This window comes from Peromyscus leucopus, chromosome 6, assembly GCF_004664715.2.
Source record: "Peromyscus leucopus breed LL Stock chromosome 6, UCI_PerLeu_2.1, whole genome shotgun sequence".
Lineage (NCBI taxonomy): Eukaryota > Metazoa > Chordata > Mammalia > Rodentia > Cricetidae > Peromyscus > Peromyscus leucopus.
The window spans coordinates 90,221,081-90,248,101 of record NC_051068.1 but is presented as its reverse complement, the minus strand read 5'-3'; the positions used below and the strand labels follow the sequence as shown (position 1 = coordinate 90,248,101).

Genomic DNA, 27,021 nt, shown 5'->3' with positions numbered 1-27,021 from the left:
CTTTGTCACCTGCCAGTCCCACAGCTGCTCAGACCCAACCAAGTAAGTACAGAGATTTATATTGGTTACAAACTGTATGGCCGTGGCAGGCTTCTTGCTAACTGTCCTTATAGCTTAAATTAATCCATTTCCATAAATCTATACCTTGCCATGAGGCTCATGGCTTACTGGCATCTTTACATTCTGCTTGTCCTGGCGGCGACTGGCAGTGACTCTTCTGCCTTCCTGTTCTTTCTTTTCTCCTCTCTGTTAGTCCTGCCTATACTTTCTGCCTAGCCACTGGCCAATCAGTGTTTTATTTATTGACCAATCAGAGTAATTTGACATACAGACCATCCCACAGCAGGATAAGCTGTCTCCAGAGGAGGTTATCCTTCTGCAATAGGAATCTAATATGTAAGATGATCAAGGTACCGCACAGGCTGGAAAGATGGCTGCTTTTCCTTAGGACTCAGGTCAGATCCTTAGCACCCACTTGGTGGCTCACAATCTTCTGTAACTGCAGTCCCAGGGAATTTGATGCCCTCTTCAGGCCTCTGTGAGCACCAGGCACAGTGCACAGATGCACGTGTAGGTAATATTCCCATACACATTTAAAAAAGCTAATTTAAAAAAAGTACAACATTTATATTCCTTTCCCAAAGCCACAGCCTTGTTTCAACTTCTCATTATGTCTTGCCTGTAAAATTACATCACTGGTATCTCTTCCTGTAGGCTCTTAGGCCTCTAATCTGTCTTCTTCATACTTAAGAGGGGCTTGTGCCTCTCACTTTGGTTAGCAGACTATGAGACAATGAAGTTTTTCTAAGAGTCTTATTCTGGGACAAGGGAAAAGCTGGGGTCCTCAGCCAGCCAGAGGGGAGGGGGAAAGCTTGTCTCTCAGGAAGAGATTTCACAGTTCTAAAATCTGCTAGACCACTTTGCAGGAGAGACTGAATCATTGACAGGTCAGTTTTGGCCTGGACCACACCTTGCCCCAGGATTGCTTAGTTGTGCATCTCTATTGCCCCCTACTGAAACCTAAACTTTACCCTGAAGATAGACTTGGTCTATTTCTTCCTCTTCCCAATGGAACCATATTTAACAAATCTCCTTTTTCTTCTGCTTTTCATTATTACTCATTTCTTGGATTGGCTACTGAGGAGGGATGGCTGAACCCACTTAGTTAGGGCTGCCAGAGCCCAGGCTCTGACCGTAACCAGTCAAGAAACCATACAACCATAGCTAATACTCCAAATCTCAACTATGAGTACTTCCCTGATTAGTATCTTGGAGCATGTTCTAGATGGGTTTAAGTAATTATTATGTTTACAGAATATTGAGTTGGGACAGTACTGAGTTTATGAGAGAGTGATGTTTACATCACACAATTTAGGCAATTCAGGCTCACGATTGGGGAGAGAGATTAAAAACACCAGCCCGAGGGACAACTGAAGAATGTACCTGTTGGGGAAAAGGTCTCTGGAACCTGAAGGTTTTGCTGTGTCACCCCCTTGCGGTCAGCACCGCTCCCCGCGAATTTGGGAAGCCAGGCCGCCTACTCCCTGCGCAGCCTCTTTGCGCGTCGGGCAGCGCGCCTGCTTACGGATTGCGGGCCAGGTCCACAGGGGGATTCGTTCCCGCCGGAAGGATTTCCCCGGAGGCACTAATTCCTTCTCCTTCCGGCCAGCTCGGGGCCCGGAAGCGCGGTGTTCGGACTGCTGGCTTGGCGGCGCGTCGTCTTTTCCCGGTTGCTACCGGGGCGTGGTCGCTGCGGGCCGGGCTCACGCGCGCCGGCGATGGAGGGGCAGCGGGTGGAGGTGGACGGCGGGATCATGGAAGGGGTGAGTGCGGGGTTGCGTGGGGCCGGGGCGAGCCTGGGCGGTGGGGCCTCCATTCAGCGTCTCTCGTTTCTTCTCCCCGCTGCTCTGCAGGGCGGCCAGATCCTCAGGGTCTCCACCGCCCTCAGCTGCCTCCTGGGCCTCCCCTTGCGCGTGCAGAAGATCCGCGCCGGCCGCAGCACGCCGGGCCTCAGGTACCGCGGGCGGGCGGGCGGGCGGGGAGGGAGCCGGACCCCGGAGTCTAGGTCGCTGGGCTGGGAGACCCGGGGATCGGAGCCCGGGTTGTAGGGCGGAGGATGCCCCGGGCAGCGTCCGGAGTGCGGCCCTCATCCTCCTTTCCTGTCCCCAGGACAGGCTGCGGGTTGTCCTTGGGACGCATTGAAACAGGGTGGTTTGTCCACTGGTGTTTCACTGTAAATTCTAATCTTATTCTTACTCTTCTTCTTATTGCAAGATCTCATCTAGCCTAGGGTAACCCAGAACTCCTGAGATGGGGAGAATAACCTTGAACTTTTGATTCTCCTGACTCCACCTCTTACACGCTAGAATTACTACAGTGCGCCACCATGCCCAGTTTATATAGTTCTGGGGATGAAACCTAAGGCCTCCTCCATACTATACCAGCACTCTACATACTATGCAAGCAACATCCCTATCCCCCTAACCAATCAATCTCTTTTTATAAGAGTAGCCGTCAAATTGTTAGCGCACACCCTCGTAGCCTCCCTTTAAGTTAATTATATCTTTAAAAGGTCTTATTTAAACGATTACATTTTTGTGGGTTGAGGCCTCAACATAGGAATTTAGGGGATGAGACCTAATTCAGGCCATGGTGTCATGGGTTATTCAGTGGAATTCAAGCAAGGCAGGTGGCTCGTAAGTAGTTTTATTTTTCCTTTTTACACACTTGGAATTTGTAACAAGTTCGTCAGCGTGTGTTTGTAGCCCAAATATCCAGTCTTGAAACCTTTAAGAAGTTGCCTATAAGCAGTGAGTCCAAGTGCATTAAAAACTACAGTTGCAGCCCCGCCGTTGAAGACACCACACTTGCTTTCTGCCCATTGCTTCTGTAACTGTCATAGAGTGGGGCATAGACAGTCTGATCGCACACGTTTTGATGCAGTATTATGACCTGAAGGCCTCAGCATTTGTCTGGACTGGAAATGGTTCGAGATTTGTGTGATGGGCACCTGGAGGGGGCAGACATCGGCTCAACAGAGATCACCTTCACGCCAGAGAAGATCAGAGGTGGAGTCCACACAGCGGACACGAAGACAGCAGGGTATGTCTCACTCAGTACTCCAACCAGACTGCGATTCAGATGTGGGTTCTGTTGCTTCCTGGACGTGCTCTTTAACCCTTTTGAGATTCAGTTTTCGCCCTTTTAAAAATGTAAATAATAGACCTTTCAAGGTGCAGACCAATGGATGTGAAACTTTGTTTCACAACAAAGTTGAGCTGTAGCATTGATTGATTGATTGAGACAGGGTTTCTCTGTGTAGCCCTGGCTGTCCTGCAACTCACTCTGTAGACCAGGTTGGCCTCAAACTCAGAGATCTACCTGCCTCTGCCTCCTGAGTGCTGGGATTAAAGGCATGCGCCACCACACCTGGCTGTTGTAGGCATTATTGCTATCATTTTTCTTGGAGACAAGGTCTCCTGTATCATCCACACTGACGGTGAACTCATGATTCTCCTGTTCCCACCCTCCCAGGTCCTGAGGTTACAGGCATGTGTGTCTCTGTACCTGGTTTCTCCTTATTGTCTTAATAAATACCTGTGCAACTCTAGGTAGTTTTCGAGGCTTGCCTTGCTTGTTCAAGACCCTGGGTTCGATCTCTACAACTGCAGGAGGGGCAAAATGCTCAAGTCTAAACATTCTGTAGCAATCTCATTTTTTTTCAATGGAAATTTTGGATGCTATGGGGTCCTGAGTTCAGTGGTGAGTGCTTCGACTATAAAGAGAAAATCACATAGTGACTAGGGCATTCAGTTCTCCAGTCTATGTACAAAAGGCCATCCTTTCACATGAATCTGTGTTGGTAGGAACGGGCTGTGACTTGGTATCTGAGCAGTGTCTTGTGCATGTTAACAACCCAGGTATAAGCAGGTGGATATTCTCAGTCTTTGGACTGTTTTGTAATGCATTTTCAGAAACTGCTTTCAAGATACTTTTGAGCCGGCAGTACTGTGCATGCTTTAATCCAGCACTCGGAGCAGAGCCAGGCTAATCTCTGTGAGTTTGAGCCACCTGGTCTATAGGTGAGATCCAGGCAGGCACCAATACTACACAGAGAAACCCTGTTTCTCTGAAATACCAAAAAAGAATACTGTTAGAAAACATTTGAAGTTTTAATTCTTTATGTCGTTTATTGTAATAATAATTATAATTGAAGTATCAGAATTTATCAGAGTCAAATAGATAATGTGTTTAACCTTGAGATCTTCAAACTTAGATTGTGCAATTTTTATTTTTTTTTTTTTATTTTTTTTTTTTTTCATAGTTTTTCACTAGGTGTAACTTGATTATGTTTATTAATCACACTTTTTGGTTTTTTTTTCTTTTTTTTGAGATACAGGGTTGTTTCATTCATCTGTGTTAGTCCCTGACTGTCCTAGAAACTAGCTCTCTGTGTCAACCGCAGCGACTGGCCAGTCGAAACTCACTAAGAGATTTCTCCTGCCTCATCTTGCCTCCTAGGTGCTGGGATTAAAGGTGTGCACCACCACTGCCCAGCCACATTTTTATTTTTACTTTAATATTTGTTTTTTTGCTGATGTGCTGGGTTACTCAAACTCCATAGACACTCACAGATTGAGAGAGCTTGAGTATACAGCTTTCTTGTACTGAATTTGATTCTATTTACATTCAACACAAGTTTGACTTATCTCCATCTTTTCATACTTTGAGAGAATAGTTCCTTAAGTTTCAGGATTTTACCCTTCAGAAACTGTTTTCTAACTTCTCCATTGTCTGAGCTACAAGTCACTGGTGTGTGGTAACAGCTGTTCGGAGACTCCCAACAGTGCGGTTAAGCGTGTTCTGCCTTTTCCTTAGGAGTGTGTGCCTCTTGATGCAGGTTTCAATGCCCTGTGTTCTCTTCGCTGCTTCTCCATCGGAACTTCGTTTGAAAGGTGGAACGAACGCTGAAATGGCGCCGCAGATTGATTACACCTTGATGGTAAGGGACGACCTCACGCTCTCTAAATGTGTCTGAACATTTTCGTGGACATTCCTGTCAGATGTGTATTCTAGTCCTGTTGCAGGAGAGGGATCAGATGAGGTTTACTTTAGGGTTTGTGTCATAAATTAAGATAGTGTTCATACTGAGGTTTTTAAGGACCTAAAAGTAAAGTCTATGGATTATATCAATTATTATATAAATTGCCTATTTTTATTTTAGTATTGTCATACTTAATGGGGGGAAAAGTACAGGTTGAGCACCTCTAATCTGAAACACTAAGTGAGCCAGTGAGATGGCTCACTTCAATCTGTATTAATGTGTTTTTTGCTCTAGGTTTATTGTGGCATAATTCTTTACAATTAAATTGATCCCTTTAAATGAAGTTTTAGGAATCTTGTGTACACACACACACACACACACACACACACACACACGTACCTGTGAACCAATTTCCATAGCTAAGATGTGGAATAGTTTTATTTAAAAAAATAAATAAATTACACACCTTTGTAGCTAGTCCTGTCCCAACTCTTCTATTTTCTCTTACTTTTGTCTTTTTCACAATGTCATCTGAAGTGGTAATGCTCTGTATAGCCTTAGATTTGGTCTTTTTTTCCTCTTTTCAAACAGGGTCTTATGTATCCCATGCGGGCCTTAAATTCACTGTGTAGGGAGGGTGACCTTGGCTTCCAGTGCTCCTGCTTCCACCTGCAGAGCTTGAGTTGCAAGTGTGCACCACCATGGCCAGTGCGTGCTAGCCAGGCATGCATGCTAGCCAGGCAGGCTACCAACCGAGCTCCCGTGCCAGCTCCTGGATCTAGTTTTTTTTCACTTACATAATAAATTTGAGACTCACAGTGTTACTGCAGTAAAGGCCAAGTGGTTTTAATCTGTGAATGAACCAGTGCTTACGTGCCCCCTCCCATTTGAGTTTTTGAAATGTTTGGGGGGCAAACCCGGGGCTTTTCACATTAGGCAAGTGCTGGGTTACATCACCACTCCTGTCTTTGAAAAAATAAAACAGAAACTTAGTGCTGTCTATACCTCCTACACACATGAGATAGTCTAGAGAAGTGAGCAAATCTCAAGTAGATGGCATGTGTTTTCGTGGGCTTCCGGCTTAATTACCGGAAGTCTTTTGAAGCACTCCGTTCTGATGGATGGCATCATCTTTTTAGTCAGTGAGATGTGTAATGAAAGTCACTTCCTCCTTACCTAGTAATTCACATAGAGGAAACTACTCCATAGAAGCTACTGTGAAAGATGAATGTTAAGATCCTTGAGCATAGTCTTGTATAAACTGTGATTATCATTGGAAAGCATACATAGGCATGCTACCTTAGAGCAGTGGTTCTCAACCTGTGGGTCGCAACCCCTTTGGGGGCTGAATATCAGATATCCTGCATATTGTATAGTTATAGTAACAATTCATAACAGTAACAGACTTACAGTTATGAAGTGGTAATGAAGTAATTTTATATGGGTCACCACACCATGAGAAACTGTATTAAAGGTTACAACATTAGGAAGGTTGAGAATCACTGCCTTAGAGGATGGTTCAATAAATTCTGCTCAGGTGTCATGCTGTTTAAATATGCTTGGGAAGAACTTAGGGTGTTGTGAAAAGAATGTTTCTAATATGAAATAAGAAAAGTGAGGGTAAAGCATCTATCTAATAAGATTTAGCAGCACTGAGAAACAATGCATAATGGAAGGCTGTTCACCAGCGCCCTCTTGTGTCTTTTAGTGCACACTGTTGACACTCATTGCTGGGATCCAGTGTGTGGAGCTGCTGGTTTTTATTAGATAGACTTGCACAGTCCTGCTTAACTAAACGTTAACCGAGTAGCTGTATAACAGGTTTTTCGTGTGAACAGTAGCATTGATCTCAGTATTTGTTGTTCCTGTTTATCTGTAGCACCTACTGACTAGCTCACTGCATAGCGTTTTCATTTAAGAATTGAACTTGGTGAGTCTGCATACCAGTGGCTAAACTAACAACTGACTTTTTCAGGTTTTCAAGCCAATCGTTGAGAAATTCGGTTTCAAATTTAATTGTGACATTAAAATGAGGTAAGTTACGAAGTCCTCAGTGCCCCACCCCATCCTTCTGATGGCAGTGCTGGGGGTCCAACCCAAGGGCTTGTGCATGCCCAGGCCAGGGCCCTGTTGATGAGTTACACCCCAGCCCTTAACCTTTTTCATCTATTACATGTTCTAAAATTAGTGGAAAAGTTACATTTAGAGAACTGTCACTCTAATACTGTTAATGCGTTGTCTTTTATTATAAATTTATTTGTTTGTTGTTGTTTTTTGAGACAGGGTTTCTCTGTGTAACAGCCCTGGCTGTCCTGGAACTCACTCTGTAGACCAGGCTGACCTCGAACTCACAAAGGTCCTCTTGCCTCTGCCTTCTGAGGCTGGGATTAAAGGTGTACACCACCACCACCGGCTTCATGATAAATTTCTTACAGAAAGTAATTGTACTTTGTGGCTTCAAGATAAACTGCAGAGCTGTGGGACCTTACCAGCCACCTGTAGTGTTCATTTGTTTCTGGAGAGAAATGTTTTCATGAGAATTTCTGCACGGAGGGGATTTTCATAGCTAGTGTCATCCACTCCTGTGTCATCCATGCCTCTGAACAGGCAAATTGGTCAGCTGTGTACTCTGGGGTCATAAAGAGACTGCTCCACAGCATAGTCAACTGACTTCCTAAGAAAGTGCGGCCTTTAGTGATGTCTCTGTAAGCTGTCCTCTGCTGTTCAGTAACAAGAGTAAAGTGTTGGGCCTGGAGCTTAATGCTTTCTGGTCTTACCCCAGTTTTCCTCTCTAGTTTCAGCTTCCTCCTACTTTCACATTGTCATAGTCTAACTCAGTGGATTGCCCCTGTCTTAAACTACTTTGCCCCTTTAAATTCATGTTATTTATCCCCTGCTCACTTAAAAATTAGAGATCATATTTAAAATAGAAAATAATAATTTCTATTTGGACCTTTGATGGATGCATACACGCTTGCTCATCTGTTGGTACCTCTTTGCAGCCATACTTATAATCTTAGTAGAATGTAAACTATGTCATCTCCTTGGAGATTCTTGAGGATGGAAGCACAGCAATTCTCAGCATCTGCAATAAATGAATAGAACTGAGCTAAAATTTTATTGGTGTTCAGGGGCTTATATGTTCATCAGGTATTAATCTGTGTGCCTGTCGTGCCAGCGCTGTGTTAGGCCTGGAAAACAGAGTCTAGCAGAGCCAGTGTTGCTGAGCTTGTGCTCTCAAGCAGCACTTTGAGTAAAGTTGCTTACACTGAGGAAAATGCGCTGGGCTATCTTAAGTGGTCGTCACTGTGCTGTACCCATTGAGCACTTGAAATGGTCTCGTGTAGCTGGGGCAATGATTTCTTTGAGCATTGTGGGTTGAACTCAGGACCTCACGTTCACATACTTGTCACTCGTGTCTTAACACGGCAGAGTGGACATCCGAGACTGCAGATATTCTTTAGACCTTTCACGGAATTTCCACAATTTATAAATGGTTTTGGTATCCTTCCTGTTACTGTAATGTATTGTTAAGCCTTACTTTGTCTTGTACTCAGTAGGTATTTGTTCTCCTTTGTCTAGGGGCTATTACCCGAAGGGGGGCGGTGAAGTGATTGTCCGAATGTCGCCAGTTAAACAGTTGGACCCAATAAATCTGACTGATCGTGGCTCTGTGACCAAGATTTATGGGAGAGCTTTTGTTGCTGGAGTTTTGCCACTGAAAGTAAGTTGTCTTAGTGCTCTTAGAAGTCTACGGACACCTTGATAGTACTGCAACATTGAAATTTTTTGAAAATGGTCTTTTCTTTCAAAATCAGAGTTTCAGACAATTTGAGGTTTTGTTGGACTATTTTTCTCTCTTTTGAGGTTTTTGTTGTTGTTTAAAACAGGGTCTCACAAATAGCCCAGGAACTTACTGGATAAACCACATGGTCTTGAACTTTCAGCATTATTCCTGTCTCTGCCTCCAAAATGATGTTAGTTTCTTTTTTTTAAAACAGGGACTCATGTAGCTCTGATGTAGCTGATGATGGCCTTGAACTTACAGGCCCAGTAAACCCCAGGATTTATATGAGTTAGGCAAACACTTGTTTTACTGCTTACTCTCAGAGCTACATACCCAGCCTGAGAACTTTTGTTTTGAATTATATGTCTTTCTTTTATTTTTATTTATTTATTTATTTATTTATTTATTTATTTGTTTGTTTGTTTGTTTGTTTGTTTGTTTTATTTGTTTGTTTATTTTTGGTTTTTCTGGGACAGGGTTTCTCTGTGTGTAGGTTTGGTGTCTGGATCTTGCTCTGTAGCCCAGGCTGGCCTCGAACTCACAGAGATCCACCTGGTTCTGCCTCCCGAGTGCTGGGATTAAAGGCGTGCGCGGCCGCCACCGGCTCTCTTTGTTTCTTTTGTGTGAGCAGGGATTGGGCTGCATTCCATTGTGCACATGTGGAAGTAGGGGTTGGAGCACACACCGGGGGTGTGTTTGTGGAAAGAGCTCAACCCACAGGAGCCATTTCTCTCCTCCACCATGTGAGCCCCGGGGCTCCGGCTCATGTCAGCAGGCTTGGCAGCAGGTGCTTCTACCCACTAAGGCATCTCAACCAAGAAGGCCCAAGAAACGTATTTAGTTTGTTTTGTTTTGTTTGAGACAGGGTCTTACCATGTATCTCTGGCTGGTACACCAGGCTGACCTCAAACTCAGAGTTTGTTTTTGCCTTCCAAATACTGCCATTAAAGGTGTGCCCCGCCCTGCCTAGAAGAACTTTTTTGTGGTTTTTTTTTTTTGTATTTTATTTTATGTATTTATTTATTTATTTTTTTATTTATTTATTTAGGTTTTTCAAGACAGGGTTTCTCTGTGTAGCTTTGCACCTCTTCTGGAACTCACTTGGTAGCCCAGGCTGGCCTCGAACTCACAGAGATCCACCTTCCATCTGACTCTTGAGTGCTGGGATTAAAGGCGTGAGCCACCACCGCCCGGCTGTTTTTTGTATTTTAAACTTTGTTATTTTTGTTTGTTTGTTTGTTTTGGTTTTGGATTTTGAGACAGGGTTTCTCTGTGTAGTCCTGGCTATCCTGGATCTCACTCTGGAGACCAGGCTGGTCTCGAACTCACAGAGATCCGCTGTCTCTACTTCCCAAGTGCTGGGATTAAAGGTGTGTAGCCCACCCCACCGCCCAACTTTTAAACTTTGTTTTATTTTATTATTTTTGTGTGTATGAGTATTTCGCCTGCATGTATATCTGTTCTTTGTATATGCAGTGGGGAGGGGGCTACCTACCACTCCCACATTTCCCCAGAGTGCTCTTAATTAGGAACAGTAGGAAATATTAGATAGAAGGATTTAGACGGGGGAGAAACAGATGGAAAATACAGGATAGCCTTGAAAGGGCCTGGAACCTATTCCATCTGGCCTCGACTGTCTCTGCCCTAAGGTATTTATAGGAATGCCAAGGGGTGAAGCAAAAGACCACCCCCCAGCACAGCCAAGTGCAGACCATCTCAGACACCTGCATTCAGGTCCGTGGTCCTAATCATCCTCTATGTGGACCTGCTGGGTAAAGCCACTGGGAAACTTGAAAATGGGCTCTCTCAATGCAGTGCCTTCTGGGGCTGGAAGAGGGTGTTGGGTCCCCTTGGAACTGGATTTACAGTGGTGATAAACTGCTTGGGATGAAAAGGGGGTCCTCTGGAAGAGTAGACAGTGTTCTTAACTGCTGAGCCATTGCTCCAGCCCTGAATTTATTTTATTTTTATGTGTGTGAGTTTTGTCTTCATGTATGTACATGTATGTACACCACATGTGTTCCTTATACCTGCTGAGGTCAGAAGAGGATGTGGAATCCTCAGAAACTGAAGGGATGGTTGTTAGCCCCATTGTGGGTGCTGAGAACTGAACTCAGATCCTCTGCAAGAGCAGCAAGTGCTTCTGACTGCTGAACGATCACTCCAGTTCTCCAGAACTTCATTTGAATGTCTTTTCTTTTGAATTTTTTGAAGTCAGTGCTCTCTCTAGCAGTTTTAAAATGATGCATGCAGAAGTTAACTATGTTACATAATTTTGAAGGATTAAAAGTGATGGTGACATCCAGGGTCACCCTATCTTGAAAAACAAACCAAAAAACAAACAAACAAACAAACAAACAAACACACACACACACACACACACACACACACACACACACACACACACACCAACAAAGTTGAAAAACAAATTGTCCAAATAATCAGTGATGAATTTGTTCTCCTTTTCCAATTTGCCAAAATAGGTAGCAAAAGATATGGCGGCGGCAGCTGTGCGATGCATCAGAAAGGAGATGAGGGATCTGTACGTCAGCATCCAGCCTCTGCAGGAGTCCAGGGACCAAGCCTTCGGCAACGGCAGTGGGATCATGTGAGAGTGTGGACTTACACATTAGTAGAAACCCTGAAGTCATCATCCTTCAGAGTGGAAGGGCGTTTGCCCAGTTGAGGGTTCTCCAACATATTTGTAAGGACATTCTACCTAAAACAACAGTTTAGTGAATTAGTGTCGTCACGTGGCTGTACTTGTCAAACTCAAGAGACAGGGCCAAGAGTCACAAGTTTGAGGACAGTCTGGGCTCTTAACAAGATACTGCCTTAAATTAGTCATAAGCAAAACACCAAAAAAATGGTCATTGTGGTTTTTCCTCTGAGGTATTTTGTAGATCCTTGTACTTTGTAAGCATTTATCTGTGGGTCCCATGACCATAATTCAAGCAACTCCAGATAAAAGTATTTCGGAAAAACAAGTTTATATTCTAAATGCATACAGGCATTTTTTCCCCTTGTCATTCCTTAAACAGTACAGTGTAACAACTATAACAAAGTGTGTACATTACAGTAGGAGTCTTAAGTAATCTAGAGGTGATTCAGCGTGTAAAGGAGGATGTGCCTACAAGTTTGGTGTCGTTGTTACATCATTTCTCTTTTGTTTTTGTTTTTTGAAACAAGGTCTCATGTAGTGTAGCCTGACTTTGAACTTTCTGTATGTCAAAGGATGGCCTTGAACGCATGATCCTCTTGCCTCCTTTCTGGGAGGACAGGAATGTGCCACATGCTCAGCATGTTGATTGGTTTGGTGAGACAGATCTTACTCTGTAGTCCAGGCTGGCCTCATATTGTCAGTAATCCTGGTGCCTCCCATCTCAAGTGCTGGAGTTACAGATGTGAACTAGTTGATACAATACCATTTAAAGGACTTAGGCGTCCTTGGATTTCAGTATCCTTGTGTAGATCCTGGAATGAACTCTCCGTGAATACTGAGGGACAGTTGTAGTGAACTTAAATTTCTTTTAAGATTTATTATTTTAGTTACATGTATGTATGTTACATGTGTCTTCATGTGGGTCTGTGCATATGAGTGCAGGCGTCTGTGGAGTCTCTTGGAGCTAGAGTTCTAAGCACTTGTGAGCTGCCCTCAGTGAGTGCTGGGTACTGAACTTGGGTCCTCTGCAAGAGCAGTTTTCTTAGCCACTGAGCTGTCTTTCCAGCCCCCTGAATGTAAATATTTAAGCTAATCAGAAAGTAATCTTTAAAGCTAATGCTAATAGCAATGTTTCCAGTTTTTTAAAGATACCTCAAGTATGAAATTAATTTACAAATACTTAGTATGGTAATGATGTCTTTAAAAAATACTATGTTAACCCAGTTAGGAGTTAAGTTACAGAAATTCTTTAATTGATGTTTTTGAGGTATAGAAGTACAGTGTTTTGTGGATATGTACATTTCAAACCACCTTATTCAGAAATTTACAAAGTTTAAAGTAAGCGCTTGCCTTCTTTGCTCTAGTACTGTGTAATAAAAACCTAGGCCAGAACTGAGTCTGTATGAAGATCTTTTTATTTAAGATGACCATAGAGTGCTTTGTAACACTGTGTGTGGGTAACCACTTAGTGCTAATGACAGAATGAATACCTTGTACGTGTGAGAGTAGAATCTGTTGAATTTTTGCCCAAAGGAATCCTATTGCCCCAAGAGGTCTGGTGGGGGATTGTTAGCGATGTCACTGTCGGGGGTGGGGGGTAGGGGTGGTGTTTTGCTACTGCAGTGTGGTGACCAGATTTAATTTTCCTGTTTAACAATAATTTACGTGGAATTTAGAGTATTACAGTGTTGGTAATTATACTTTTTTCCTCCTATGTAGCATTGTTGCTGAGACATCCACTGGCTGCTTGTTTGCTGGATCATCACTTGGCAAAAGAGGTATACATGAAGGAGAGGGGTCTATAATTCCCGTTGTCATTAAAAGAATCATCATCTCCTCATGGTAGACTGTTGAGAATGATGACTGACTTACGTAAAAGATAGAGTCAACTATTAGAGCTAGCAAATTTTTCGTCTCTCCCAACTTTGTATTTTGAGAAAATTTCAAACCTCAAGTAGTCCTTCATGCACCCTCTCCTAGGTGCACATTGTGACTATTTAGCTACATGTTATGTGCATTTCACTGTGGGTGCCATGTCTCAGTCATGAAATTGCAGCATGCATTTCCAAATACCCACAGATTCATGGTGCCGACCTTACACCTGAAGAATTTGTTACAAAGACATGCCCACATGTTAACTTAAACAAGTTGCCTAGAAGCATTGTGGGATTTATTTATGTTCACATAGTGTTGAGCCATCATGGTTATTGACTCTTTTTTTTATTCTACTTTATTACTTTATTTGGTTTTCTTCAAACGAGGTCAGCCTTTGTTGGCCTGTAATCATTGCATAGCCCAGCCTGGCAATCCTCCTGTCGTAGCTTTCCAAGTGCTGGGATTGCAGGCATGTGCTACTGGGCCCAGCTTAGGCTGTCTTTAGTGCAGAATTCTTTGCCTTTTCTTTTTAACTCTTATGAGACTGACATTTGGAAAAGTTCAGGACATTTTTCTCAATAGAATTCCTCGTAGTTTGGATTTGCCTGGTTGTCTCGTGCTCAGGGCTTTCCTGTGAACATTTTTAGGAGGAATCTTGCAAAGATGATTTCGTGTACAGCTTTTCTAGACAGTTTTTTCAAGGGGTGTTTGTGTGTGTGTGTGTGTGTATACACTTGATTTTATATATATGATCTAGTAAATGTAAAGATACAAAATACAAACAAAATTGCCTTGTTCTGAGTTCCTAAGAAATTATTATTTGCAGCCAAGGATTTCTTTTAAAGAATATAGGAGAATTTGACTTTTGTTACTTCTGATAGAGTTATTTTGTATTCGTCTTTGTACCAAAGACTTAGATGTATAGAAAAGTAGTAATAGAACAAGGGATGTACTCAGAATGGTTAGCACCTATTTGGATCTTTTTGTTTGGGATTTGTTGTGTGCAGTGAATGGTATCTTGCCCTCACCCTCAAGCCTCCTGCATCAGCCTCCCTAACTTCTGGGTTCGGCAGTGAAAGGACTAGACTTTAAATGCTTGCTCTGGGAGTGTCACCTGTTCTTTTTGGAATGATACGGAAAAACCTTCAAGTCTGATGAAATTTTCTGTGACTAATTCTAACTTGTGTAAATCACAAGTTTTAGATTGGAAACTGAGGTATAGCTTTGGGTTGTAACTTTGTTATAAACTGGCCTTATAATGAATTTTTTAAAAATTAAATTATGAGTGTTTTGCCTACATGTACATCTGTGCACCACTTTTGTGCCTGGTACCCGGGGAGATCACAAGAAGGTGATGGACCCTCTGGAACTAGAATTACAGACAATTGTGAGCTAACATGTGGGTGCTGGGAATTGAACCTGGGACCTCTGGAAGAGCAGCCAATGCTCTTGACTATATCCTCCAGTCCCTGCTTTTTCTGTTTTTGTTTTAATTTTTCATAGTTTTGTATAAGCTAGGGCCTCACACATTCAGGGTAGGTGCTCAAGCACTGAGCCACGTCCCTAGCCCATGAGTAGTAGTTTTAAGAAATGCACGCCACAGAGCACACGTGGAGGTCAGAGGACAGCTTTCAGGAGTTGGTTCTCTTTTCACCGTGTGATTTTTGAGGCTTGAACTTGGGGCATCCAGCTTGGCTACAGGTGCCTTTACTGACTGAACCATCTCACTGGCTCCATAATTAGTATTTCTTAAGCAGGCATAACCTGTTTTTTCTCCACTTGTGCATTGACACATTGGCATTTCTCAAGTTTCAGAAGTTTAAATAACATAAGGTCCTTCCTAAAAAGTGCATTGGTTAAGTTCAGAGCCTAAAAGGAAAAACGTTACCTCAGTGCTAATTGGGATGTACCAATTAAACTTCTTGTTTTTCTGGGACAGAATTTCACTCTGTAGGCCAGGCTGGCCTTGAACCTGGAACAATCCTGTGTAGGTTCCCAAGTGCTGGGATTTCAAATATGTGTCACCTTATTCAGTTCCGTTAAACTTGGTGACTTGGAGTAATTTGTTGTTCTTTTCTTTATGATTACGCCTGCTGTTTTAGGTGTGAATGCAGACAAGGTTGGAATTGAAGCTGCTGAAATGCTGTTAGCAAATCTTAGACATGGCGGCACTGTGGACGAGTATCTACAAGACCAGGTAATGGCAATGGCACTTGGAGGATCAAAACCATCCTTCCTGCTGGATTGGAACATAATTATGTTGAAAACAAATGTCTTTAGTTGTGCCATCAAATATCCTGACACTTTTGTCTCATTCTCTTGGTTTCAATGCAAGGTATTTCCGCTCAGTTGTGTCTATACTGGAACTTTTTATTTTTTTATTTTTTTTGAGACAGGATCTTGCCTTCTAGCTCAAGCTAATTTTGAATTCTCAGTATGCACTTTGGTTCTTGAGTGCTGGGATTGCAGATATGTGTCACCATACTTGGCTTGAATATAGTTTTTTCACATGCTGTTTAATTATAGAAAGTCCTATTCCAATCATTTGAAAAGTTTTCTCTTAGAATTTATATTTCTGGAGTTTCAGTCCCTGCCTTTCTTGGCCTGGCTTTCACACACTTGCTTTCTTCTTGGTGTGTTTTCTTTGCTTAGTTCTGAAATGCTCTTCTCTCTTCTAGTCACTTTGCTACTTAGTTGCTGTTTCTTCTTGTCAGGTTTTTCATTTATTTAAGAAATTTTTTAATTCATTTTATATATCAACCACAGATCTCCCTCTCATCCGTCTTCCTGCTCCCCTTCAGCCTCCCCTCCACCTGACCACCTCCTCCCAAAGGGTAAGGGCTCACATGGGGAGTCAGCAAAGCCTGGTACATTCAGTTGAGGCAGGTCCAAGACCCTCCCAGCTGCATCAAGGCTGAGTAAGGCATCCCAGCATAGGTAATGGGCTCCAAAAAGCCAGCTCATACACTAGGGATAGATCCTGATCTCACTGCCAGGGGCCCTCAAACAGACCAAGCTACACAACTGTCTCCCGTATACAGAGGCCTTAGTCTGGTCCCATGCAGACTCCACAGCTGTTAGTCTAAAGTTTGTGAGTTCCTATAAGCTTGGCTCAGTTGTCTCTGTAGATTCCCTCATCATGATCTTGACACACATACACACCCCTTGCTCATATCATCCCTCTTCCCTCTCTTCAACTGGGTTCCCCAGAGCTAGGCCTGCTGCATGGTTGTGGATCTCTGCATCTGCTTCCATCAGTTACTAGATGGAGGCTCTATGATTACAGTCAGGGTATTCACCAATATGATTACCAGGGTAGGCCAGCTTAGGCACCCTCTCCACTATTGCTAGTAGTCTGATTTGGAGTCGTCTTTGTAGATTCCTGGGAACTTCCCTAGCACTAGATTTCTCCCTTACCCTGTAATGTCTCCCTCTATCAAGATACCTCTTTCATTGCTCTCCCACTCAGTACCCCTCCCCCCCCCTTCCCTCATGTTCCAATCCCTCATCCCCTCTCCTCTATTGCCCCCCTTCCAACCCCCAGTTTACTCATGGAGATCTCCTCTCTTTCCCCTTCCCAAGGCGTCCATGTTTCCTTCTTAGGGTCCTTCTTGCTTCCTAGCTTCTCTGGAGCTGTGGGTTGTAGTCTGGTTATCCTTTGCTTTACATCTAGTATCTACTTAAAAGTGAGTACATACCATGTTTGTCCTTCTGAGTCTGGGCTACCTCACTCAGGATGATATTTTGTAGTTCTATCCATTTGCCTGCAAATTTCATGATATAATTGTTTTTTTTACAGCTGAGTAATACTTCATTGTGTATATGTATCACATTTTCTTTATTCATTCTTTGGTTGAAGGGCATCTAGGTTGTTTCCAGGTTCTGGCTATTACAAATAATGCTGCTATGAACATAGTTGATCAAGTGTCCTTGTGGTATGATTGAGCAGTCCCTTGGGTATATGCTCAAGACTGGTATAGCTGGGTCTTGAGGTAGGTTGATTCCCAATTTTTTGAGAAGTTGCCATACTGATTTCCAAAGTGGCTGCACAAGTTTGCACTCCTACCAACATTGGAGGAGTGTTCCCCTTGCTACACATCCTCTCCGACATAAGCTGTGTTCAGTGTTTTTGATCTTAGACATTCTGTCAGGTGTAAGATGGTATCTCAGAGGTGTTTTGATTTGCATTTCCCTGATGACTAAGGATGTTGAGTAATTTCTTAAATATCTTTTGGCCATTTGGGATTCTTCTGTTGAGAATTCTCTGTTTAGCTGTATAGCCCATTTTTTAAAATTGGATTGTTTGGTATTTTGATAAATAGTTTCTTGAATTCTTTATATGTTTTGGAGATCAGCCCTCTGTCAGATGTGGGATTGGTGAAGAACTTTTGCCATTCTGTAGGCTGTCATTTTGTCTTCTTTACCGTGTCCTTTGCCTTACAGAAAGAAGCTTCTCAGTTTCAGGAGGTCACATTTATTGTTATTCTCAGTGCCTGTGCTACTGGTGTTGTATTTAGGAAGTGATCTCCTGTGCCAATGCATTCAGTACTACTTCCTACTTTCTCTTCTATCAGGTTCAGTGTAACTGGTTTTATATTGAGGTATTTGATTCACTTGAGTTTTGTGCATGGCGATAGATATGGATCTATTTGCAATCTTCTACATGTTGACATCCAGTTATGCCAGCTCCATTTGTTGAAGATGCTTTTTTTTTTCTCATTGTACGGTTTTGGCTTCTTTGTCAAAGGTGTGTGAGTTAATGTCAGGGTCTTCATTCAATTCCATTGGTCCTCATGTCGGTTTTTATGCCAGTACCAAGCTGTTTTTATTACTATAACTCTATAGTAGAGCTTGAGGTCAGGGATGGTGATGCCTCCAGAGGTTGCTTTATTGTACAGGATTGTTTTAGCTATCCTGGGTTTTTTGTTTTTCCATATGAAGTTGAGTATTGTTCTTTCCAAGTCTGTGAAGAATTGTGTTGGAATTTTGATGGGGATTGCATTGAATCTGTAGATTGCTTTTGGTAAGATTGCCATTTTTACTAAGTTAATCCTACCTATCCATGAGCATGGGAGATCTTTCCATTTTCTGATATCTTCTTCAATTTCTTTCTTCAGGGACTTAAAGTTCTTGTCATACAGGTCCTTTGCTTGTTTAGTTAGAGTTACCCCAAGGTATTTATATTATTTGTGGCTATTGTAAAGGGTGATGTTTCTCTGATTTCTTTCTCAGCCCATCTATCATTTGTATATAGAAGAGCTACTAATTTTTTTTTTTTTGAGTTAATCTTGTATCCTGCCACATTACTGAAGATGTTTATCAGCTGTAGGAGTTCCCTGGTAGAATATTTGAGATCACTTATGTAGACCTCATATCATCAACAAATAGTGAAAGTTTGACTTCGTTTTTCCAATTTGTATCCCCTTGATCTCCTTTTGTTGTCTTATTGTTCTAGCTAGGACTTCGAGTACTATATTGAATAGATATTGGGAGAATGAACAGCCTTGTCTTGTTCCTGATTTTAGTGGAATCACTTTTGAGTTTCTCTCCATTTACTTTGATATTGGCTGTTGACTTGCTGTAAATTGCCTTTATTATATTTAGGAATGTTCCTTGTATTCCTGCTCTCTCCAAGACCTTTATCATGAAGGGGTATTGGATTTTGTCAAAGGCTTTCTTCTAATGACATGATCATGTGTTTTTTTCTTTCAGTTTGTTTATATGGTGGATTACATTGACAGATTTTTGTATGTTGAACCATCCCTGCATCTTTGGGATCTTGATCATGGTGGATGATTTTTAATGTGTTCTTAGATTCGATTTGCCAGTATTAAGTATTTTTGCATCAGTGTTCATGGGGGAAATTGGTCTGTAATTCTTTCTTTGTTGCATCTTTGTGTGGTTTGGGTATCAGGGTTAACTGTCGCCTCATAGAAAGTTTGGCAATGTTCCTTCTGTTTCTATTGTGTGGAATATTTTGAAGAGTATTGGTGTTAGCTCTTCTTTGAAATTCTGGTAGAATTCTGTGCTGAAACCATCTGGCCCTGGGCTTTTTTTGGTTGGGAGACTTTTAATAACTGCTTCTATTTCCTTGGGGGTCATTGGTCTATTTAAATTGTTTGCTGCCACGTGCTCGCTTCGGCAGCACAGACACTAAAATTGGAATGGTACAGAGAAGATTAGCATGGCCCCTACACAAGGACGACACGCAAATTCGTGAAGCGTTCCATATTTTTTAAAAAAAATTGTTTGCTGCCTGTCTTGATTTAATTTGGGTATGTGATACTTATCCAGAAAATTGTCCATTTTTTGTAGATTTTCCAATTTTGTGGTGTACAGGTTTTTGAAGTATGACCTGATTGATGATTCTCTAGATTTCCTCATTGTCTGTTGTTATGTCTCCCTTTTCATTTCTGATTTTGTTAATTTTGATATTCTCTGCCTTTTGGTTAGTTTGGATAAGGGTTTGTGTGTCTTGTTGATTTTTCTCAAAAAATCAACTCTTTGTTTCATTGATTTTTTTTTTTTTTTTTTTGCATTGTTCTCTTTGTTTCTATTTCATTGATTTCAGCCTTCAATTTGGTTATTTCCTGGCATCTATTCCTCCTGGGTGAGTTTGCTTCTTCTTGTTCTAGAGCTTTCAGAGTGTGCTGTTAAGTTGCTAGTGTGGGCATTTAGTGCTATGAATTTTCCTATTAGCACTGCTTTCATAGTGTCCCATAAGTTTGGGTATGTTGTGCATTCGTTTTCATTGAATTCTAGGAAGTCTTTAATTTCTTTATTTCTTCTTTGACCTAGTGGTGATTCAGTTGAGCATTATTCAGTTCTCACAAGTTTGTAGGCTTTCTGTAATTTGTGTTGTTGTTGAATTCTAACTTTAAGCCATGGTGGTCTGATAAAATACAGGAGGTTATTCCAATTTTTTTGTATCTGTTGAGATTTTCTTTGTGACCGAGCATGTGTTCAATTTTAGAGAAGTTTCTATGGGGTGCTGAGAAGAAGGTATATTCTTTTGTGTTAGGGTGGAGTATTCTGTAGATATCTATTAAGTCTATTTGAGTCATAATGTCTGTTAGTCCCCTTATTTCTTTGTTAAGTTTCTGTCTGGCAGACCTGTCCATTGGTGAGAGTGGGGTGTTGAAGTCTCTCACTATTAGTGTATGGGGTTTGATGTGCAATTTAAGCTTTAGTAATGTTCTTTTTACAAATGTAGTTGCCCTTGTATTTGGGGCATAAATGTTCAGAATTGAGACTTCATCTTGGTGGATCTTTCCTGTGATGAATATGTAACATCCTTCTCGATCTCTTTTGAGTAATTTTAGTTTGAAGTCTATTTTGTTAGATACTTGGATAGCTACACCAGCTTGCTTCTTAAGCCCATTTGATTGGAAAGTCTTCTCCACTCCAGCCTTTTACCCTGAGGGGTATGGAGTAGGGCTTGTAGATTACAGGGTCAGATGGGTGGGGTGGTCAGGCCTGTCCACAGGAGTCCTGCCTGCTGGCCTACAGCTGGGGCTGCGATGGGTGGGGGAAGGGGCACCGCTTCTTGTCAGTGTTAAAGTGCTCTAGGCTCATGCTTTCTTACCTGTTTTTTCTTGGTTACTTTTTCAGTCTCAAGACTTAAGTACCAATTGTAGAGTGACAACTCCCAGATTCATCACTGCCCAGACTTTCCTTAAGTGCTCATTCATTTTCCTGTGCCTGGTGATACTCAGCTGGGACATATCACAGCTTCTCAGACCCAAGAGCAGACTCACATTGGGAAGTAGACTTCACTTGAATGTTTGTATTTCCACTCTTCTTTTGAGACGAGGTCTCCCTCTCTAGCCTCACATCCACCACCCCGCCTCAGCCTCTGAAGTGTTGGGATTACAGGCGTGCACTTCCAGGCTTGGCAGAGAAGACATTTTTATATTTCACTGTCTGTACACTTTCTTTCTACCATATCTTCCTCTCAAGTCACCAGTCTGCTTCTAGAGATGTGTTCTCAGGCTGGCCAGTGGTAGAGCTCTTGCCTAACATGCCTGGAGTCTTGTGGTTGATCTCAGAACAGAGGAGAGAAAGAGAAGGAAGAGGAGGGCTCTGCAGGATTTCTTGACCGTTTTCTTGGAACAGTTCTCCTTATGTTCAGTCATTTCCCTCTTGCCTAAGTCCGTATTCCCAGGAATTCTGTAGTCTCTGTTTGCCTTTTAAAATCTGACTTTAGAAGAGAAGAACTTGTCTTATATGCCAGGTTGCAGAAATATTTGGTCTAATTAGTGTAACAATGTCCAGCTCTCTATTTTATTCTGAAACATACATTTTTAAAAGTCAGTCTTGCTAAACATTTATTAAGCCACAGACTCTGGTTAACACATTCTCTGTCACCATCTAAAGCTTCTGGAAACAAAATGCAGATTATTCTTTTAATTCCTTTTTAAAGCTGTTTTGATTTCTAGTAGCATTTTCCTTATGTGTGGCTGGGGAATTGGAAATTCTGAGTATTTGCATGTTTGTGAGATTTTTTTTCTTCTCTGTTCTTTTTTAATAGCTGATTATTTTCATGGCGCTAGCCAATGGAATTTCCAGAATAAAAACAGGACCAGTCACACTGCACACACAAACTGCTATTCATTTTGCTGAACAACTAACCAAGGTGAGTCTTCTGTTAGCAAGAGCAACTTGGTTAATAAACAGGAAACCCAGTAGTAATCACAGTTGATGCCGCTCCTGGGCTCCCTGCGTGGCGGGTCTTCGCTCCCTCAGCATCTGTCTGTGTGTTGTACTCCGTGTGAAACGGTGGGGGCTGTGAGTAAAATGAGCAGAGAGGAGGCTGTGTAGTGTATAGTTCTGTTCGCTGCCTGAGTTTGAGCACACCTGGAGGACGTTTTTGAAGGTCTTGTGGTTCTGCAGCCATCAGTGAAGGCATTCTGCTTTTAACACTGTGCGAGCTCATGTTTGTACCTTTTCTTCAGGACTCTTAGCTAGAGAGAGAGAGAGAGAGAGAGAGACGGGTATATATTTCACTGTGAAACTAATGTTAATTTCTTTGTAAAATCTATAAACTATTTCCTCTGGGTAGTAAAGCCCTGTGGAGTTTTTCCTTTTCAGACTGCGTCTCACTTTTTTACTATGAATACACACAGCTTCTTCTTTTCCTTTTCCAGTACCAGTGCATATTTTTATTTTGGAATTTCTCTTTTACTTTTTGCATGGTTTTAGTTTAGTTTTATTGAGTCAGGGTCTCAATCTATATTTTGGGCTGACTTTGAACTTCGTAGATGGACCAGTAAAACTTGTGGTCCTCTGGCCTCGCCCCAGGCATGCTGGGATACAGCAGAGCCACCACACCCAGATGCTATGTTCTCTGTAATATAATTCTGTAAAATTTATGGCTCAAATTTTATGAGGTTGCTGACTTTTTTGAAATTATAAAAGTAATTCGCATGCGGCATGGTAGTGAATGTCTGTAATTCAGCACTTGGGAGTCAGAGGTCAGCTTTGTCTACACGGCACATTTCAGGTCAGCCTAGGCTATAAGGTAGAGACTCTTTCAAAACAAGAGCAATAAAAGGATAAAAGAACTACATCAAACTCTCTAAAGAATAGTCTTTTTTTTTTTTTTTTTTTTTTTTTAATTTTTTTTTTTTTTCATTTATTCATACAAATTTCTGTCTCATTATTATTTTTTTTTTTTTTTTTTTTTTTTTTTTTTTTTTTTTTTTTTTTTTTTTTTTTTTTTTTTGTCTTTTTTAATTTTATTTTTTTTTTTTTTAATTGACAATAGTTATTTTCATACAAAATATTCTGATTATGGGTTCCCCTCTTTGATCTCCTCCAGATCCTCTCCACCTTCCCATACTTCCACCTCAACACCTTTCTTAAGAAAACAGACAAGGGGGGGGAGCTAATAGATAAGACAATCGGAGCGACATACAAGAATAAAACAAAAAAAAAACCAAAAAAAAAAAAAAAAAAAAAAAAAAAAAAAAAAAAAAAAAAAAAAAAGACAAACAAGAATAAAACAAAATGAACAACCCCCCCAAAAAGAAGCAAAGAACACCACACATTCTCATTCCCTCTCTTTCCCACACATTCTCATCCCTTTCTCTCTCTCTCTCTCTCTCTCTCTCTCTCTCTCTCTCTCTCTCTCTCTCATATTCTTCATGAGCCAGTCATGGTAGTGCATGCTTATAATTGTAGCACTTTTGAGGTGGAGGCAGGAGGATCAGGAGTTCGAGGCCAGCCAGTGCTATATAACAAGACCCTGTGTCAAATCTTTACTCCCTCTATCATCAAAAATAATTCACTAGCTAAAGAAAAAATAGCATCACAGCTGTGGAGGTGCACAGAGCCGGTCCCTGCTTTTCCTCCCTGTGCAGTTCTTAGAATTTCTACTCGAGTTTCCGTTGTTGTCGTTATAAGGGATAGATAGGTTTCGCTTAAATCAAGAAAAGCCTGATAAGAATGGAAGGCAGATAATATCTGATGACAAGAGTGAATTAACTATTTTATAATGTCCTTGATTCCCTGTTTCTTGCTTTTTTTTTTTTTTTTTTTTAATTGTTTTGAGAGTCCAAACCAATGATCTGTGCATTTTAGACAAGCATTCTATCATTGAGCTTCATCCTATTATTATTTTTAAATTTATTTTTATTTTATTTTATATTTATGGATGGTTTGTCTGCATTTATGTCTGTATCGTATTTGTGCCTGATTCCCTGAGAAACTTGAAAAGGGTGTCTGGTCCCCGGGAGCTGGAGTTAGCGGTGATTATGAGCCTCCCCGTGGATCCTCTACATGAACAGCCAGTGCTCTCACGGGCACAGCCATCTCTTCAGCCCCCTGTGCTTACCTTTATTTCTACTTACGCTGTATTTACACTTATTACTCTTCTCCATCATAGATTGATGTTCTTGCTAGTTGTTATCAAGTTTATTTATTGTAGCCTTAAGTTTTACAATACTTTGTATGTTTGTAGCCACTTACATAGCCACTCACGTTACTTAAGTGAGTGCACAGCAGAAAGTACTCTGAGCTGGGGGGAGTGGGGGTTGTGACTTTTGTTTCTTATTCAGCTGTGTGTGTGCATGTGTGTGTGTGTGGAGGGGAAATGTTTTCCTTGAAAAAGGGTCTTACTAAGTGTAGTTTAGGCTGGCTTCAAACTCAAGATTCTCCTACCTCAGCTTTCTGCATGCTGGGCTTACAGGTCTTTACCATCCACACTTGGCTCGTGTGTGTGTGTGTGTGTGTGTGTGTGTGTGTGTGTGTGTGTGTGTGTGTTGAAACAGGGTTTCTCTGTGTATCCTTGGCTGTCTTGGAACTTGCTTTGTAGATTAGGCTGGCCTGGAACTGGCCTCGAAATCATGGAGACTCAAGTGCCTCTGCCTCTGAGTGCTGGGATTAAAGGTGTGCGCCACCACACCCAGCCCCTTTGTTGTATTTTAACTGGGTGACTTGGGCCAAAGTATTCTTTATTTTCTGTGCTTCAGTGCAAATAGCTCATCTGTAACTTCACCTAGATCTTCTCTTATGATCTCTGTAAGTACGCTTAAGCATAAACTTGAAATAATTCCCTATCTATTACTTGTTTTTCATATTTTCATGTTTGTAATTTGAAAAATGCAGACACATAACTACATGAAGAGTTTGGCTCCCTTGCTCAGTGTTCAGTGTTTCCTCATTCCAGGGTCATGTTTAGCTGTCTACTTGTACAGTTAGTTCACTGTTACGTAAAGAGAAACAGAAAGCCTGTGAATGTGACTAGTCAGGAAGACCACAGGATGATGGTTTCATATTGTTGTATTTTAGAGACTCCTAAAACTTAAGGCGTACTTGAAATCCCTTTGCCAGAATCTCAAACCTATTCAGTTGTTTCGAGTTAAATTCAGTTTTGTTAATAGGAACTACATTTTCCTTAAAAATGATGCTTCCAGAGCACAGTGACAGATCACATACTTCAAAGCCGGCTTTAGCTAACAAGTGAGAACTGGAGTGTTCGGCTCAACGGTGAAGGATGGTAGTCGCCACCACCCTCCGCCCACCCACTCTTTCTGAACTAGCTTCCTGAATTATGTATTTAGAGGATTAAATTGGCAGGAAAAATTTCGTGAGAGCAAATAACGTCGTATCTGACAGGTAAATGATTCAGGCCCATGTTTTAGAACAACAAATGGGAAGAGAAAAGGTCCCAGCAACACTCAGCGCTTCAGAAGCCCCACTTGCCTTGGCTGCACATGTCCCTCTCTGTGTTCTTAGTCAGAGGTGTGGGGGAGCCTGATTGCTCTGTTCCGACAGACTCCACAACAGTGAACAAGAACCATGGCCCCACGACAAAATAAGCTACTGGATTTCTTTACAAGTCACTTGATTTTTATGTGTGTACCTTCTTCAACAAATGGACTTGATATTAACTGTCTCCTTAACTTCGAGTTCTAGGATTGTCCTCTGTCCTTTTCGTTGTACTTACAGCTAATATTCTGCTTCCAGGCCAAATTCACTGTGAAGAAGTCAGAAGAGGAAGAAGATGCCTCTAAAGACACTTACATCATCGAGTGTGAAGGATCGGGATGGCAAATCCACATCTCTAGGGGTTTACCTGAGCAATACCTCCATGTTGTGCTAACTGATTTTATATATGCTACAACACAGTGACTAAGAAGTAAGATATTGACTGCATTTGGAGGAGACGAAGCATAGTACTTTGAGATGCTGAGAATGCTTCATCTTGTTAAGCTCACCTTCACTGTCTCCTGAGATATAGACAGTGAAAGACAAAACTTGATGAGTAGGATAGTAAATTTCAATATTAAAGTATTGAAATCAATTGAAATCAGATGTGGTTTATACCCCAAATATGTGCTGCTTCTCCTTTTTTTTTTTTTTTTTTTTTTTTTTAAATGTAATAAACTAAGCCAGGGACATAGAGTTGATCTATAATTTGTGTTACTAGTGACCTCATCTGTAGTTTGAGCTACCTAGGATCAACTTTGGTCCTGAAATATTAGCTAGAAAATTCAACATAAATAACTCATCAGTTTTGAATGCAGTTTCTTTCTGAGTAGCATGACGAAATCGCACACCTTCTGTTCTGTCCCACCTGTGAGATGACTCGTTTGTCCAGTATGTCAATATTATGTATGCCGCTGACTTGCCGTGACACACTTGGTAGCTGTTTGCTCTCAGATCAGTAGTTGTAGTATTACAGTGCTTGTGTTCAAATGACAGAATATTAAAGGTTCCAGTGTGCAGGAGCAGGGGGACTTGACCACTCAGGTGTGCCCAAAAGAAAGGCTTCCGCTAAGTAGCGTATCACATCATCTGAGCCCTAGCAGGCTCGGCCACATTCATCCCAAACGTGTCTGTCTGACTCGGAGTGTTCCAGGAGAGTTGAGTGCCTTCAGGACAGAAGTGTGCCGACATCGCTCTCCGCTGCTTCACACCTAGCCAACGTCTAGGTTCACATCACTCCCTGCTCCCATTAGCAGCTGAGGTTGTGGCTCCAGTGAGCCTGGTCTGGTGTTTCCGCTCAGTGTGCTGTCTCTGTCAGTGCTGCGTGTAGTTCATAAAAACGTGGATGGATCTGCCTTGGATCTTACCAAGTCAGTCCAGAGAGGGTGCCGAAATACCTTCAGGAAATTTGAATTCGTATGTGTGGACCAGTCTTTCAGAGCA

General features: G+C 41.8%; 1 protein-coding gene and 1 non-coding gene across 2 annotated transcripts; both read left to right on the top strand.

Moving 5' to 3' along the window:
- Positions 1–1,583: 1,583 nt before the first annotated feature.
- On the top strand, positions 1,584–26,286 carry Rtca (RNA 3'-terminal phosphate cyclase). The gene is given in 12 exon segments (XM_028890152.2): positions 1,584–1,823; positions 1,914–2,014; positions 2,959–3,102; positions 4,879–5,002; positions 7,020–7,078; positions 8,627–8,768; positions 11,315–11,439; positions 13,213–13,271; positions 15,471–15,565; positions 21,899–22,003; positions 25,837–25,909; positions 25,912–26,286. Coding segments are annotated over 12 exon segments (1,098 nt in total). The 5' UTR covers positions 1,584–1,778; the 3' UTR covers positions 25,938–26,286.
- On the top strand, positions 19,498–19,604 carry LOC114707440. Its single transcript, XR_003736653.1, has one exon. It is a non-coding gene; the product is annotated as a U6 spliceosomal RNA (small nuclear RNA).
- Positions 26,287–27,021: the final 735 nt, after the last annotated feature.